Here is an 18,948-nt window from a genome sequence, read left to right on the forward strand (position 1 = left end):
GAACATGTTTGAGTTGTATTTAATGTTCAAGTTTTATACATTCAAATGCCACTGAAATTTGCAAGAAATGACTTGTACTTTATCCAGAGCCATTGGAAAAGGAGGAGTACTTAGGTTTGTGAAGATTATCATTCATCCAGGTTGTAAACAATAATGATATTTTCAAGAACTATTATCTAGTCAACTGGACTTACTATTTTTGAGTGGGAAATTTTCATGTCCAATCCTGAACGCATCATCAGGCTGATCATCTGGCGGGAAAAGTTCATTGACCTGTGAAACAGATGTTGTAGTAAAAGGTGGTGACCTGTGATACTTCAACATCAGGTGCACAGGTCAATGCACTTTTACCGCCAGATGATCAGTAGGGCTGATAATGCGTTCAGGATTGGACGTGAAAATTTTCCACTCAAAAATAGTAAGTCCAGTTGACTAGATTATAGTTCAAATATCATTAGGCCAAAAAAAAAATTGTTTGCTTGCCCTCGAATGGATTTTAAAAATTGGGTCGGTCGGTCGGTCGGGAAAAGTTTTTTTTTTTTTTTTCCGTTTCCCAGAAACAGACATGGCGAATACCGAATGCAATTAATGGTTCAAGCATTTCCGTAGCAGCAACATCACGCCATGGTCCAGCATCTGTGTACAATTCTCCTACATGTAGTGTTTTCTGCTTTTCAAAACTATCATATTAATCAGCATGTTCGGTCCCTTGCTTCACCTGTACAGCTAGCGCTACTCGTGTTCTGTCCGCCATGTTTAAAGTGAAATCATATTATACCGAGCGATTTGTGCTCTTAATAAAAGTAGCCTCATCAAACATGTTGAAAAAAATAGTGCAATGTTACTTCCTAGTCGATACGAACAAATATCATGAATCTAAATATTTATAAACAAGAAATGAATATCGGGTACAACTGTTTTCAAATTTTATCTACTTTTACCATATTTTAACATCTGCTATATTGTATCCATTCTTGCACGATATGCACGGTTATATTTTGCCTGTAAATAAACTCAACCCTAGATGCGCCGTCCGAAATGTGCAGGTGGATAGCAAATTGTATTAGAGCTTAGACGCTGAGGTGGTATACGAAATTGCGGAACCCGACAGTCAGGCACAGCCGGACACGTAAACATGCAGAATATGGTATTTTACAACGTTTCTTTTAAAGTTCTACGGTCGGGACTGCCGAGACGGTCGGTCGGACGAGGGCAAGCAAACAACTTTTTTTTTTGGCCTTATTGAGGTGTACTTAGTATTATTATGCTATGTGAGCACAGCCATGCTGGATTGTTACTTATGGGGAGAGAAAATGAGTTTTTTGTTCTATTTGCTTCTTATTGGCTCTGTAACCCACCTTTGCAATGCTACCTGTATATTACCAGCAATTGTCAGTCGCAGCCAAAATTGCCATTGACTTGTGTATCAATTTGACTTGAATCCAATCACTTGCGATTTTGCAGCATGTAGGCAGATGGTTCCAGCAATTGCCTATCACCGCCGCAAGTACAATAGCATACACATGACCTGCCACCCGAAGTGAGCGCGAAGTCGCAAGTTGGTAGTTTCGAAATGCCCTGGCTACTGCATTGAGCATTTCTTGGTCGGGGGGAATAAAATTTTGGGAGCACAGCCAAAAAAATTGCAGTTGCATCATACAATACATATACTGGTTTTGTTTTTAGAGAGACTGTACATGTCTTGGAGCTTTCAAAACAGGGTTTATCAGGACACTATTTTCGCCCAATATCAGGATGAAAAGGGCTTTATTGTGACAATGTTGTCGCGCAGTGCGCACAAATTTTACACTATTTTGGCCCATGATCAGGGTGAATTCTAGTGGAAAAGAGGCTCCTTGTCCCTTTTCTTTTCCTTTGGCCTCCAAATTTTCTCTTTTTTTTTTTGTTTGGAGGGCACTTTTTTCTTTCTTTTTTTTTCCGGGGCCCCCCCCCCCCCCCCCCACTGGGTACGCTACTGCGTTGATGGTCTTTGTTTCCCTTGTGAATGACCCATTGTGCCTCCATTCACAGAGGACATACAGACATACTTTTGGCTTGAACAGGTAAGCAGCAAACAAAGCCATCAACTCAGTCAGTCTGGATGTCTTGAAATTACCAACTTGCGACTCTTATATACTCATTTCGTTGTTGCAGGTCACATATATGCATGACTGTTTTTTTTATTGTATGCTCCAAATGTATTCAACTTGATTTCCAGTATCAAAAGATACTTTTTCTGTAATTGTCTGATATACAGGGTAACTTGTTTTATGCAACCATGTGTGTGTTACAAACAAATTCCTATAATAAAATGTGCATAGAATACATGTATTATCATGTATTTGTAATCACTGCATTTTTTTATTCTTGTATTCACATATTAATACCACAGGATGGGCTAGTCCAGTTGAAATCCATACACCCTTACAGAAGACAAGACCTTCATCTCCCACACAGGGGGTGTAAATTTCAAATGGAGTCACACATTCATCAGGTAACCCCATTTGAAATGCACATGGATTTCAGCTGGAATAGTCCAACTTTATAACAGGTTTGTGATATTTTATAATATTTAGTAAAATGCAGCAGTGTTGTAAATGACTGCAGTAGTAATAATGTAAATGACTGCAGTAGTAATGTAAATGACTGCAGTAGTAATGTATATGACTGCAGTAGTCTGCCTTTGTAATGCTCATGCCTTATTGTTTCACATTTAGCTAAAACAAAAATAGGTTCGTCTCTGGGCCACATACATTCATGAATTCATGCAGATAACCTTTTGTGTGTGTTTTTTAAATGATTTCATACAGCAAAATCATCCAAAAGTCCCCAAAACAATTTAAAAATCCTTAAAAACCAAAAAAAAGAAAGAAAAAAACCCCAATGATACTGCATTGCATGTCCAACCTCCCCTGAGATGGGACCAAATACGAACCATATTTTTACCTTGGGACCAGTCTACATACAAAATGAAAAAATAAAGCCTTGGGACCAGTCTACATACAGACTGCAAAAACCCACCAATTTTTAACTAAGTTTATTTTAGTTTCAAATGAAATGTTATGCTTGTTTACAATATTCCATGCCATCATTTGTAGTTCATTCTACTCACATGATGTACATTAAGGCTAGTTTTTATGTTGTGTTTATATTACAGTATTCATAAAAATATCAGGGACATATGTGATGCGATCAAGCAAAATCAGTCGGAACTTGGAAATATTACATTTTCTTATAGGATAATAAAAAGCATTTACAAAGCTGCATTTTGAAGAAAACCCCATTGAAATTGAACAACAAGTTCCAAAGATATGAGCAATTTTAAAAGAGTTTCTTGTTTGGCTATATCTCAAAATCAATATTTCTGAGTTCCTACTGATTTTGCTTGATCGCATCACATATACTATTAAACACTGGCTGAGTAGGCTACATTGTATGTATACATGTTGTTGAAATCCATGCACCCTATGACCTTAATCTCCCACACAGGTGTAGCCCGAGGTACTCACACCTCCGTCACTACGATTTCCACCGTCCTTCTCCGTACAAAGGTCTGAGATGTCTACCTTAAACCTTTCCAGGGTACACATAAAATACCACTTTTTATCATAAATACCACTTCCTACCATTCCTCACGTGAAGATGAGACTTAAACAAAACATATTTGGTGCATGTTCGTAAATTTTGAGCACATTTGAGGATGTAAAAGACCAGACTTGTGACTGTTATTGTCGCCGTGTTTTGAATTCTTCCTATAAATAGATGCCGTCAGTGTGACGTCATCACCGCGACATGAGTTCAGAGTGCCCCGTTTCTACGTACGTACGGCATTCATGGCCCTATGGTGAGGAAGGAACAACTAGGGCCATGATGTTTTGGGCTAACACAGGGGATGTAGATTTCAAATGGAGTCCACCATTCAGGTAACCCAATTTGATATTCACAATTCTTGTGTTAAAGATTAAGGTCATGTCTTCCATAGGGGTGCATGGATTTCAACTGAAATAGCTCAATGCAGGACCATGGCAGTATTAATGTGCAATTTTGAGGTTTAAGGGTTGTGTAAAGCTATATCAGGTTGGTAGGGGTAAAAGTAAGATTATTGCCATTTTGACCAAAACACGTACGCATTTATGATTTGCCAAACAGAAACTAACAGAATAACACCTAAAAGTATCATTTTTTGATCATTTTGCATAAATACGACTTTCCACGATTTACAAAATGTTTGTACCGGGCCTATGCCTGTTGTCAAGTCGATGACAGACACGCGTACCAACCTTGAATAATTATACTGAATTGTGATGTAACATTCCGTACAGAGGGTATTCAATACGGCGTGACAGAGCCATTATCATTCAAATAAAAGTCTGGCCTCCATAAGGTAACAATAAAACAGGAATAGGTATGGCTGGTCGTGAAATCGATCTTGAAACCTGTCTCGCTGTCATCTTAAGCTACAGGGTGTCACTTGCATTTATTATGGAGTGCAGAATTAACCATCCATTTGTTGCCGAAATGAGTAACATGTAATTGTGGACATAGCTAGTTCTTGCTCTGAGCCCTCGTAATATTGAAAACACATGAAAAGGTCACTTAATCCAATATCAAGAATTATTCAGTGTTTCAAGCTCTACATCTGTGCCAAATTTGGTGTATCTCCTATGACAACTCCGGGTGACAACTGTATGATGTCTACACATAATTGCAAAGTAGGCCTATGCGATAGTGATAAAGCAGCAAATATTATGTCTTGTGCTTATGAAGCCTTTGCGCTGTAAGTTACCATGGTTACACACATGCAATTTTTACATGTGCAAAATATCCAGTTTTAAGAATATCAATATAACGCCAAAACGAATGAAGTTTTTGCAATGAAAGTAACACAATAAGTAGGTGACATTTATGCCATTGTATTTCACGTACCGTACTCAAATTAAATACAATGTTGATTAATGTTTTCAAACACGGTATATCATTCTGGAACACCCTGTATCTTAGAACCGTCCTTCAACACAGGTGACAGTATAATTGTTATATTGTTCCGGTCCATTTACGACATAGCCTTCCTGATTTTAATACACGATGATACAATAGAGGCCTTGCATGTGACGTATCATCCCGTAAATATGGCGGACTACTCAAATGCATTCAACAAAAGCATGATTGCAATCTACCGTGACAGTTCGTCTCGCTCATATAACCCTGCCTGCACTACGATCGAATAGGTTGATGACAACATTTGATTGAATGGACTGCACTCCGCCATAACTACGGTGAAGGACACCGTTTCAAATCCTTTGTTTGGAGCCAATCGATAAAAGAATGCAGGGCCTCTATAAAACATGAGCTCGGTTTGAATGGTTGTGGAATCAAACTAGAGACCTGTTCCTTTGTCACATTAATAGACCTGCTAAATCAAGCGGAACGACTTCATGACAAATCCTTCCACAGAATTGACCGTGTTTCCAGCGCTGCAGTGTTGGTATTAACTTTGGGCTTCTTATGAATTGATTATCAATACATTACAGGTATATACATTAAAACTCAAACGTGAGAAAGAATCGCGCATACGCACGTTAGAACATTTTAAACATTGTTTTAAAATTGTATATTACAATTTATTTACATTAACATTGTACCCTAAATAACATGGACATTTGGGTGATATATTGATGTAGTTACGGGCCATATTTAGTGCCGATTTGTCCCAATTTGCTTTTGACTTGCCTGGCAACACATGGCTTGTCGTGTGAAGAAGCTTGAAGACAAAGTTGGAGACCCATAAGGAATTATATTTGTTCTCAAACGGAATCATGATAAAAATCGTAAGTAAAAGTAATTAAATAACATAGCGCTATTAGCTCGCCTATGAACCTTGGTATTCGTTAGTTTACCGGATAAATAACTTTGGCAAAACTGACAAATTTGTACCAAAATTGGCGTTAACTCGTTACTGTCGAAAATGCACAAAATATGGCTTCCGTGAATCTAAACAAATTGATATTTAAAATTGGTTAATTGTATTACCATAAATCGAACATGGACATGCAGGATGGTATCTCTAGAAGTCTTTTTGCCTAAAAAATTGGAATTTTGTTGAATTTAAAGTAACAAAATAACATGCGCCAGACAGTGGTCGACGAGAGTGTAAAATCAGGTAGTATTTTGTGTATTGACGAGCTTCGAACATGCCTTCGTTGCATTCCGAAGTCGCAAATATCTATCATAATTCTTATTTCAAGGTCCTGTAAATACCTCAGCAAAAAGATAGGGTCATCGTCCAACACGGACTGCTCGAAAAGAGTTCACCTATAAAAAACTGCGTGGGCTGTTATGCGTCGTTATATGTACCGGCATATTTGAAGAATTTCCTATCAACTAATAATATTAAGATTGCTAAAATATTAATCTAAAGACATCAATCTTAAATGTGCACCATAAATTTTGCACCTGAGATAGATATTGCTAGGCAAAATTTCACAGCAAACATGGCAGTTTTCTCCCATTTCGGAGATATTTGAGACAATACAGCTCGACCCCTTAAGGTTACACAAAGAGACGTATAAAAAACGTATAAAAGACGTATAAAGTTGTTCTCTAAAACAGAGTTTTCTCAGTAATCAAATATCGCAGCGAGTGAAATGTTGGTGCATTGGATGTAGCTTAACATTTTTGTGTGTGTTATATACAAATTATTAGAATAAATTTGAAAATCCTTCGTTTAAAGCATTTTTACCGACCATGTTCACAAGATCAAAAACACGTTCCATGAGGTTTTTTTCAAATGTGCGCTCCGTATAAATCCACACCGAGCGATTGTTTTCTTCTTTTTCGTATTGTATTACAAATCGATCAAAGAAATAATGTTGCCATGGGGAAGAACCAAATACAGTACCGATTAAATTTTATAAGCCCGTTTTGGGGGAAAATTTTGGAGAATTTGCTTGAGAAAAAGCTGGTTTGTGAAATTATCGATATCTTGATTACGAGACGTTAATTTAGACATCTGAATACCTACATTATTTCTCAACATTCTGCCAATTGCTATTCCATTTGATTTTCACTCCAAATTGAAGCTAGTTTTGCAAAAAACGAGGTTTTCCTCCATCAGTTCGTTCAAAATTTCAGCGCCGACATGCGTGTTTATTCTAAGAGCCATAATGCGGACGCGATTGTAATCATATGTAATTGCATCCAATTATAGTTATATCATCCGCTTTGAGAACAGTCAGTTGCGTAAGCTGATCTATGGCCGAGTGGATACAGCGCTGGACTGGGAATCTAATATGAACTATTTTTGTGGGTTCGAGTCTCCGTGTGGCTGAATTTTCTTTTTTTTTTTCTCTTTTCTCATTTTTACTTCCTTTCTTTCCTCTTTTCTTTCTCCCTTTCTTTTTTCATTTCTTTTTTCATTTCTTTCCTTCTTTCTTTTTCGTTCATTTTCTTTCTCTCTCTTTCTTTCTCTTTTTCACTATTTCTTTATTCTTTCTTGCTCCTTTCTTTTTAGTTTAATTTGATTGATTCGCTGAGTGCAGTGAATCGTGATTGATTGTTTTTCACTTTATATAATTCAGAAATTTGTAGGCCTGCTAAGTCTGTCTTGTTGATTTTCATCCCAAATTCGATTTACAAATAATTGCTTTTTGATATTGTTGTTGTTGCCTACCCTTACATTGTAATCAGGGGAATAGCAGCATTGATTTCATCAAAGATATCAAGGCTATAAATTCAAAATCAACACAATTTCCAGGGCGTAGCTTGACGAAGTGCCCCCAATCAATTTTAAAATTTATAAAATCCTTGTGAAAATTGCCGAAAACGGCTTGTGCCCCCCCCGGCATCCGAGCTCCGGGCACGAGCTAAGCCAAGTTTCATAGCCTTTTCATGTCTTGACCGTGGATCGATATTCTATTGTAAGTAGGCCTACGTCCCCGGTACGCTTGTTCATTTTCTGCATGGCTGTTTCTGTTATGAACTTACGCCCCTCTGAAATCAAGCGCATGAAAAACTCTCGGCTAACCTTAAAGCACTGAACTCATCACAACTTTGCAACTGACATGGGAGGGTCAGTTTACAAGCAGCTATACTAGTAGCTTGCTAGACCTAAAGGCAAAAGAACAGTTTGTCTCTCAAATATTTGCAAATAAGCTTTGTGCTGTGCATTTTAAGGTTAGCAACTATTTTAAACTGTTGCGATTTGGTAGTTCACAGCATCTTGCGAATGGTAGTGAGCTTTGGAAAAAATTGCATTAATCATTTCATTGCGAGTGTGTAGAAGAATGCAAATATCACATATATACTTTTGTAGGTTCTGTGGTTCTTGAGTTATGTTGTAAAGAGGGCTGAAACAACAACACTTTTGTAAGATGTACATAAGTCATTTGCAAAAATAAATCAAGCAAGTTTTCAAAGTATATATGATTTGTAGAATGAACTTTTGCAAAACATCAAAGTGTTATTTTTCAATAATATAATTGATTTACATAATGAAAATTGATTTTTTTGACTGCTTCGACCAACAATACCTAGTCTACCCTTAAAAACACCAACAAACAAAACTAAGAGTTGTAGTGTAAAAAAGCCCAATACATAGGTGCACTAAGGTGGTTTCCACATACTTAGGTGCACATTTTTGAGAGACAAACCTTTGATTTGTTGGTCTAATTGGAATGCCAATCATTGTTTGAAGACATTTGCCATGTTTTGATGTGATAGGTCACATGTGTATATAATGTTATTATTATTATGGTATGTGTATTTGTATGATTGTAATTTTGGTTCAAATAGTGAATAATTATGCCTTTATAAAAAGCCAACAAAGGTGGATAATGTAAAATTGGTGTAGATCTTTGTGGGCCTGTGTGTGCTTTTGTAAAATTCACACCAGTCACATCATGGTCACTTTCTATGATAAGTGATTTGTATCAAAATTTATGAGAAATCTGTGGGTTCAAAGGTTAATTATAGACCTTTTCAAATTCTTGGATTTCATCTAGTAGCTCACTCATCCAACATTATTTATCTCTTGATTATTTGTTTATAAATGACAGAGAACCCCAAACCAAGACTTTGAAAAGTCTAATATTTGTAAAGTGATGTTGTGAAGTGTCCCAGTATGAGGAGAGTTCTGACATGGCTGCCATGTGTGTGTATCATAGTAAACTGAGTCTTTGGATAGGAGAGCGCTAACATGGCTACCATGTTTGTGTATCATACTCATAGTATACTGAGTCTATGGATTGGAAAAAGTGTACTCACCGACACCAGATAACATCAATAACACCAGAAAAACATCAATTTATAAGTGGAATGCATGGTGCCACTTACATGTGTGCACTAAGCAGGGCTCCACTTGAAATCCATACACCCCCTGTGGAAGACATGACATTAATCTCCCACACAGGGAGCGCAAATTTCAAATTGGATTACCTGCAATGGGTAACTCCATTTGCCATAGGGGCTGTATGGATTCAACAGGAACAGCACATGCATCAATACATCTCATTTTTGATTTCAGGTCTTCCCTGCTAAGGGCCGGAGGTACATCACAATTTTAGCCACCATTTGTGACAATCCAATAAAAGTGGACATTTACTACATTCCAAGAAGCTACCACAAATATAACAATGGGCTATTCCAGTTGAAATCCATACACCCCTTGTTGAAGACATGACCTTAATCTCCCACACAGGGAGTGTGAATTTCAAATAATCACTCATTCAGCTAACCCTTTTTGAAATTCACACTCCCTGTGTAGAAGATTAAGGTCATGTCTTCCACAGGGGGTGTATGGATTTCAACTGGAATAGCCCAATGCATGATATTATTAGTTATTAGGTGAAGCGGAGGTATGATACGGGAAATTATCGTGCGCGAAGTGTCATACTGGGTGAAGCCGAAGGCTGAACCCAGTATGACACTGAGCGCACGATAATTTCCCGTGATCATACCGACGCTGAACCTAATAACGAATTTATCATACCACTAAGTCATTCTAAATATTGAAATAATTACGTTTTTAAACATTTTAATTGCTGCTAAATAGGAAAAACATTACAAAAAATAGATGACTGTTCCGCGTATTACAGATTGCGTGTATTTTACGCGCCCGGTTTACGCGAATCGCCTTTATACGCGTACATCGCCGTACACGCGAATCGCGCTTGCGAAATACGCTCTCAGTGACTAGATATAAAGCGTAAAATACGCACTCACTGACTAGATACGAAAATATATCCGGTTAGCGGTGTTCTTTGATGTTTCCCTTAGTGGTATGATAATCCTTGTTATGCATCTAAAGCCAATATGTGAGGAAGCATAGCCTTGTAAATTTAAAAACGAGCCAAAAAGTTCAAAATTGACTAAACAGAAAAAAATGGGCAAAATTGTCCATTCTTACAGTATGTTTGATATTCATTGGCCCTTGAATATGTTTAAAGCAAAACGTCCTATGTAAGCTCTTGGCAGTTTTGTTTTAAACATGTTCAAGGGCCACAAGTACATAAGAGGTTTTTTGTGCCCAACGATGATATTGAAGAGAACAAAAGTTCAGATTTTCGTGTTGGGGGAAAAGCTGAAAGAAAACCCTGTGAACAGTAACATAATGATTTTGCCAATATATATCTTCAATACCATGAAGATTCAGTGCCAAATTTTAACCCGGATTTTGACAGTAAAACAGTTTATATTCTCACAATGTTAATGTTCATACATGCATGCACAAGATCTGTATTATGTGATGTATAGGCCTATTATAGGTTAGATATTGTTTACCCATTTATGATCATTTTACTCAACTGCCAGCTCATAGTAATGTATATTCTTGCAGTAGGACAGGTGTTTTATAGTATTTTAGTGCAATGTTATTATTTTGATTAATTATGATGTTTGTTTTAAGCTGTATGTGAAACTCTGTTCCAAGAGTTTTGAATTGGCACATTGAAATTATCAATTCTGTAATTTTGGAAGAGAAGAATCCCTAATTTAACTTAAACTATATCCAGCTTTGTTAGTATCTCCTTGAAGTGCACTTGCATGAATTTTTTTTTCAAAATGTACATTTTCAGGATATCTGACAGGTTTAGAGTTGCAATAATATTTATAACCAATAATGGTTACAACCAACCACCCACCCAACCAACCAACCAACCAATCAATGTTATATACATGTATTCCCATGTTTATTTCCCTTTCAGAATAACTTGAAGACCCACCTCTTCTGTATGCATATACATTTTGTAACAAATTCTTATTTGTGTGACTTTGCCACATAAAATGTACTTTTATTTATATAAAAACTTGTGTTTTGTATATTTTTGTTGTTCTTGCAAAGCAAGCACCTTCCAGCGGATCCTGGTGCTTTTTTAAATGTTTATTATTTCTGTAGTATACAAAAATGTTTTACGGTGTCCATTTTATCGGAGATTGGCAAATTCATTTGTTTCCTCCATCTTTTTAAAATGAAAATACATTTAGATATTGGTGAATTATGTTTCAAAAGCATAATTGCGAAAATATTATGTATTTCACCGCATTCCACATTGGATCAGAAATCTTCGCAAGCTTTGAGATATGCTCTTTTTCAGGGCCTTTTGGGGACAATTTGATTTCAGTGCCAAATATTTTAGTACGTTCACACACCAAATAGGCTATTCCAGTTGAAATCCAAACACCCCTTATCGACTATTGAAGGCAACTTTATTGTCCCACACATACAGGGAGTGTGAATATCAAATATATATAGGGTTACCTGAATGGGTGACTCCACTTGAAATCTATACCACCTGTGTGGAAGATTAAGGTCATGTGTTCCATAGAGGGTGTATGGAATTCAACTGAAATAGCCCAATTTTAATGCATTTAGGTGTATTCTGATGTGGCTATTCACTGTAATGAGCAATTCCAGTTGAAATCCATACACCCCTAATTATGGAAGACATGGAGTGTAAATATGAAATAGGGTTTCTTGAATGGGTGACTCCACATGAACTCATCTACACGTCCTGTTTGAAAAATTAAGGTTATGTTTTCCGTAAGGGGTGTATGGAATTCAACTGGAACAGCCCAATAGATCAATTCAGGTGTATTTTGATGTGGCCATTCACTGTAATTGGTCGTTAACTTTTCTGCAACACGTATAGTATTATAATTGTATTGTGCTCTATCAACTCTCTCAACAACTGACAAGAACTGTTTTTAAAAAAGCAATGCCATACAATTGATCAACTCATGTTTTACACTGATATTTCTATGTATGTAACTACATAATATATGTAGCGGCATTAAGTATTGATCAGTAAATATATATTTTTATTTACTAAATATTCTTCAACTCAGAATATTGAATTGTTTTTGAATGTGATACAAGAATATATTGCACGAGATATAAAGATATTGCACAAAAACAAAGCCATTCAATTATATTATTTTTGTTGTAATTATTATTATTATTATAATTTATTTTTTCCCCAGATATTTGCTCAGTGCTCTGTGATAAATAAAATGTATGCATTTTAGAGAGATTGAGCATGTATAAATGGTTGATCCCCAGGTTGAACCCGTTTGGATGCCACGCCCTAATGCTTTATTAAACCATGTATATCTGGTGCCAAATTTGTGCGCAATTGTGTCAATAATATCAACAACTCAAGCCCACCACTCAATATTATGTATGTAATGAATGCCAGTGAATTTTAATGTAGTTATTTGTGTGTTCAAAAGATGTACCTTGATTCATGTTGAGGCTTTCATTGTATTTGTCGATTGTACTAAATTAAGGTATTACCTTCATGTATGCATACTCAGAGTTAGCCTAGAGTCATGACATGGATTATACAGCTTATGGAATAAAGCTGTCTAATCCCTCAATCAAGTCTTGACAATAGGCTAATTTGGGTATTACCGCAGAATTAGAGAAGGAGAACCGGGACTCCCTATACCGCCACGTACAATCGCGCCGTCAGCTATGGGGAGAAAATTGGGGGTATTCGGGTCCTTGCCGACGGTGCGCGGAGACGAACGAAAACAATTCTGCGTCTCATCTGAAGCGTCTTGGTACTCGCGTGCAGGTCGCATCAATGTGGGGCGCTACAAGGAGTCGGACGCAATATTTTTAGCTCTGCGATTTCGCAGTTTTTAATCTTAATTTATCAACTTATTTTCTTGCCATCCTTCGTTAATTATGACTTTAGGTGTTTTTTAACTCATCAAGCTTCGCTTGACCGTGCGTGTGGCACTTTTAATCAACTTTTTAGTCGGATTTTCGTTCATTCCTGTTTTCGATTTCGTAGTAAATTGTGTGTGACGGCCATCTTGGATTTTTAACTCCGTGTACATTTTGGCACTTCTGAGGGGATATATCTCGCTGTTTCACCATGGTATTGTTTAATTCACCCTGCATCTCGCTACCTGGAATTTTGATTTTTTCATTTTGGAGGATTTTCAACCCCGTGCACCTGGACATACCCCAACAGCCTTCTTTTTCTACAATTCATTGGACTGCGCCATTGCAAAACCTGAGCCGTAACATCGCAAATGTGAACCCGGTGAGTTCGTTCCATTGTTCCATGTATCTCAATAGACCTAAACTGTTGAACTCGCTGATTGTTAAACATAAAACCAGGACCCAGATGTTCCTTGTACTTTTGTTGGCTGGTGATGTGGAAGTTAACCCTGGCCCTCGTGGGCCCAAGTACCCATGCCAGATCTGTGGTAAAGCTGCCAAGTGGGGACAGAAAGCTATTGAATGCGACAAGTGTTCTGGTTGGTTTCATGCTTCTTGCCTAGATATGAATGACAACATTTATGACATTTTAACTGATCATCCCTCATATTCATGGATGTGCTGCGATTGTGGGATGCCAAATTTTGGCACAACATTTTTGGAGAGCCTGTGGGGATTTGAACTGTCAAATAGTTTCAGCTCTCTTGAGGATGATGTACCTGATGCATTTTTGAGTGATCTTGATTCATCGCTGGTGGAGCCTGTTGGCTCATCCAGTCCAAAGTCTGCCAAAAATGACAGCAGAACCAAAAGCCAAAACAAACCGAGTACTAAGACTAACTCTAAACCAAAAAGGAAGTGTAACACAACTAAATTTAAGATTGTAAACATCAACTGTCAAAGCGTCAAAAACAAGACGCCGAGTTTTGAAGCCATGCTCGCAAGTGAGGACCCAGATATAATAGTGGGAACCGAGTCATGGTTAAATAATTCTGTGGCGACAGGAGAAGTGTTTCCTGAAAATTATAATGTTTTTCGACGTGATCGTCAGTCCAGAGGAGGGGGTGTTTTCATAGCAGTGAAAAACATCTTCATTGCATCCTTGGAACCTGAACTTCAGACTAATTGTGAAAGTATTTGGATATCCTTACAGGTAAAAGGCCTAGCTCCAGTGTATGTTGGGGCTTTTTATCGTCCGCAGACTACAGATCGTGACTATTTACTGGAGTTGGATACTGCATTGTCAAAGATCCCGAACAATGCATCTGTGTGGCTCTTGGGCGATTTTAATGTACCCGATATTGATTGGGAAACTGTGTCTTTTGTGCCTGGTGGTAGATACCCAGCTGAAAGTAAATTGATGGTTGACATAACAAATGATCGTAACTTGCACCAAATTGTGAAAGAACCCACAAGGGGGTTAAGCATCCTAGACTTGTGTTTTACAAACAGTCCTGCATCTGTTGATTCTGTTCGCGTAGAGTGTGGCATTAGTGATCACGACGTGGTTGTGGTTAGTGCATTGCTCAAGCCAAAAGTGACTAGACCACCAAAAAGGAAAGTTTTCCTTTATCATAAATCTAACTTTGAAAAATAAACTCTGACATGGAAAATTTTGACAGCACGTTGACATCGGACAAAATAAACTCCTCCACCATTGACAATCTGTATGACGCTTTCAAGGAGGCTCTCTCCAACTCCATTGATAGGAATATACCATCAAAGTTAAGCTCAAGCCGCTTCTCCTTCCCGTGGGTAAATAGCTCTGTGAAAAGAGATCTTAGGAGAAAACAGAGGCTTTACAACAAGACTAAGAAATGGGGCAAAGCGGCTCATAAGGCGGAGTTTAGAAAGTTACGTCGTAAGATCGACAGAAAGATCAAAGAGTCCTACAAAAACTACATCAGGGACGTCATTGGTGGTAGTTTACAAACAGACAATACAAAACCATTTTGGAATTTTATCAAGTCCAAACGCAAAGAAGTGTCTGGTGTTTCACCGCTTCAAGTTGCGGGTAAAGTTCTCTCCAGTGCAAAAGACAAAGCGGAAGCACTTAACCGCCAGTTTTGTTCTGTATTTACAAAAGAAGATACAGAATACATCCCTGATTTAGGACCTAGCGAAATACCTGACATTGATGACATTGTGATTACAACTGAGGGTGTTCTCAAATTGCTCAATAACCTCAAAGTTAACAAAGCCCCAGGACCGGATGGAATTACAGCCAGAGTCCTAAAGGCATGTTCCAGTAGTATTGCTCCTATTCTACAAAAACTTTTTCAAAAATCGGTGTCATCTGGATCACTACCAAGGGATTGGCTCAATGCCAATATTTCCCCATCTATAAAAAAGTGATAGATCAGCGCCGGAAAACTACCGGCCTGTATCTCTGACGTCGATCATCTGTAAGTTGTTAGAACATATCATTCACGGACATGTCATGAAACATTTTGAGAAGTTTGAAATCCTTGCCGAACAACAACACGGCTTTCGCAAAGGTAGATCGTGCGAAACTCAACTTTCTGCTCTCGTGGATGACTTACAGAAGATTTTAGACAGAAGAAGCCAGGCAGACCTTATAATTATGGACTTTAGCAAGGCGTTCGACACCGTCCCCACCAACGTCTTTTAGCGAAGCTACACCATGTCGGTATCCGCAAAAACATCTTGAACTGGATTGACTGTTTCCTCACTAAACGTCATCAGAGAGTGGTAGTCAACGGTGAGTCCTCGGAAAAATCATCTGTGGCTTCCGGAGTACCCCAGGGGACGGTGTTGGGCCCCTTGCTATTTCTCATCTACATAAATGATCTGCCAGCAAATCTTTCGTCAAGCATAAGGTTGTTCGCGGACGACTGTATTATTTATCGTGAGGTGAAAAACTCCGATGACAGTAGGATTCTCCAAGCAGATGTTGACAACCTTTGTAAATGGGAGTGCAAGTGGCAGATGGGTTTTAACAAAGCTAAATGTTTCAGCATGAGAGTTACACACAAAATCAAACCAATCATTCATCAATATTTTATGGGTGACCATACCTTGGAACAGGTTGATCATCATCCATACTTGGGTGTGGAATTGACATCTGATATGTCATGGAGAAAGCATATTATTCAAGTTGCTGTTAAAGCAAACAGAACGTTAGGTCTTCTTAGAAGAAACCTGTCGTGTTGCGATAAGGCAACAAAATCAACTGCCTATGGTGCTTTAGTCCGTCCATTACTGGAGTATTGCCACACCATCTGGGACCCTTATCAACAAACAAATAAAGATACCATTGACAAAGTTCAACGACGAGCAGCTAGGTTCGTGTTTAATGACTACAGTCGCCACTCAAGTGTCTCCAACATGCTTGGCCAACTTGACTGGGATAGCCTTGAAACTCGTCGCACCAGAGCCCGACTTCAGCTTGTTTACAAAGAAACCCATGGACTTGTACCAAACAACATTAGACATCTCCTCAAAACCCAAGACCAGACATCTAGACCAAAGACGCGACAAAGTGCTGGGAACTTCATCTACACCCATGTCTCTGCAAACAAGAACTGCTACCTTAGATCACTCTACCCAAGAACTATACCCACCTGGAATGTGTTACCTGACCACCTACGATGCGCCCCAACACTTCAAAACTTCAAGGACCAGCTTCAGACCATCGACGTCGACAAACTGCACAAACGACCGAGTAGCAAAAATTAGCCCTCCGACTCCTTGACGCGCCAAATTCTGTGTGAGATAACCTACCAGGTGTTTACGCAGTAGCGAACAGATGCAGATGCAGATGCAGAAGTGCGTCTCTCAAACGCGCCCATCATCCATGTCGCGCTTGCATGACAACGAATGCCTCGAGCGCATTCCGAGGGAAACCGAATACCCCCAATTTTTGCTCCATGCCTGTATCAAGATGGCGGTTGAGTCCTGGTTCTCTGGTTTTAATTCTGTGGGTATTACCCTCATGTAAGCATACTCAGAGTTAGCCTAGAGTCAAGACATGGATTATACAGCTTATGGAATAAAGCTGTCTAATCCCTCAATCAAGTCTTGACAATAGGCTAATTTGGGTATTACCCTCATGTAAGCATACTCAGAGTTAGCCTAGAGTCAAGACAGGGATGGTACAGCTTATGGAATAAAGCTGTCTAAGCTCTCAATCAAGTCTTGACAATAGGCTAATTTCTTGCATGATTATGTGAAGAATGGGATATTCCAGTTGAAATCCATACACCCCCTATGCATATGGCAGACATGACCTTAATCTCCCACACAGGGGTTGCAGATTCATCCATTCAAGTTCACACGAGCTGTGTGGGAGATTAAGGTCATGACTTCCATAGGGGGTGTATGGATTTCAACAAGAATAGCCCAATAGATTAAGATAAACCTGCCACATTTTCATCAGGGTTTGCTATTTTTTCTACAAACATTTCAAGTTAATGTTATTATATAGATTGACCCATATTCATACTGATTTTAATATGATATTCATATTTGTTATGTATGGTAGCCAATGAATTGCATGACCTGTTGGAATATAACTGCAATTTCCAGGTCTACTGAACGTTTCCTTGAATATAATCATATTGTTTAGAAAAACTTTTGTTTAGTTATTTTCGAAATAGCTGTAAAAATGAGGCATAATAATTACACTCCATATGTGCACTTGTGTGTGGTATTTGCATTCTTATGATAAGTCTTATGATAAACATAGTAGTGTATTTCACTTGGGTTCAAACCCATGTAAAACCAGTTTAAAAGGTGTTCAAACCTATGTAAGCCAGTTCAAAGGGTGTTCAAACGTATGATAACTGGTTTAAAAGGTTTTCAAAACCCATATGAAACAGTTAAAAAGGTGTAAATTAGTTTTATAATAAAAGTTGAAAAAAAACCCAGTTTGCTTCTGATGATTCTGTCAATCAAACTCCTGCACAGCCTGTGATTGTCTGATTGATTAGTATCACCTACTTAAGGCGATGCCTTCCGGCCTAGTTACGCGATAGTAACCAATCACAGGCTGTGGGGAGTTTGATTGGCAGGATGACACAAACTGGATTCTTTATTTCTGGCTTTAAGTGTTTATCTATGTAAACAGATTTTTTGCTCCTTTTTTCTGTATCTCAATTTCCTTGTTGCCAATGGGTCAGATCATTGTGTCACATGGGCTATTCCAGTTGAACTCCACACGCCCCCTATGGAATACATGATCTTAATTTTCCACTTTAGGGGTATGAATTTCAAATGGAGTTACCTGAATGGGTGAATCCATTTGAAATCTACACTCCCTGTGTGGGATATTAAGATAATGTCTTCCATATAGGGGTGTATGTATTTCAACTAGAATAGCCAAGTGTTGCCTTTATTAGATTACTTCGAGGCTGGGTTTTTGTGTGTGATTTACTGTAAAAGTGGACATTTATGTGCAACTATTTTCTGCGCTTTGCCAATTTTGAACTGTTTCACTTGTTTTTGAATTTGCAGTTTTGCATTGACCTATAAACGAAAGGAATATATTCATGTATTGCAGTGTGTTCTTTGTAAAAATCCTATGGGGGTCTAAAGATTTTATATGTTCATTGGTGTACCACGGTCAGTTGTCTCTGAGGGGCAAAAAAAACCTGTTTTTTAAATTGTATACTATTTTAGCCAAATATTAAGGTGTAATTTTTTGTTTATCATGACAATTTCCAATTTTGCACTATTGGGGGGGGGGGGTTGTGGTTGGAATT

At 38.1% G+C, this 18,948-nt stretch overlaps 1 protein-coding gene across 1 annotated transcript; it reads left to right on the forward strand.

Moving 5' to 3' along the window:
• The first annotated feature begins 16,204 nt into the window (after positions 1 to 16,204).
• LOC140168759 (uncharacterized) lies at positions 16,205 to 16,924 on the forward strand. Its single transcript, XM_072192169.1, has one exon. The coding sequence runs from the start codon at positions 16,205 to 16,207 to the stop codon at positions 16,922 to 16,924; it is 720 nt and encodes a 239-aa protein (XP_072048270.1).
• The last annotated feature ends 2,024 nt before the right edge of the window (positions 16,925 to 18,948 follow it).

This window comes from Amphiura filiformis, chromosome 13, assembly GCF_039555335.1.
Source record: "Amphiura filiformis chromosome 13, Afil_fr2py, whole genome shotgun sequence".
Lineage (NCBI taxonomy): Eukaryota > Metazoa > Echinodermata > Ophiuroidea > Amphilepidida > Amphiuridae > Amphiura > Amphiura filiformis.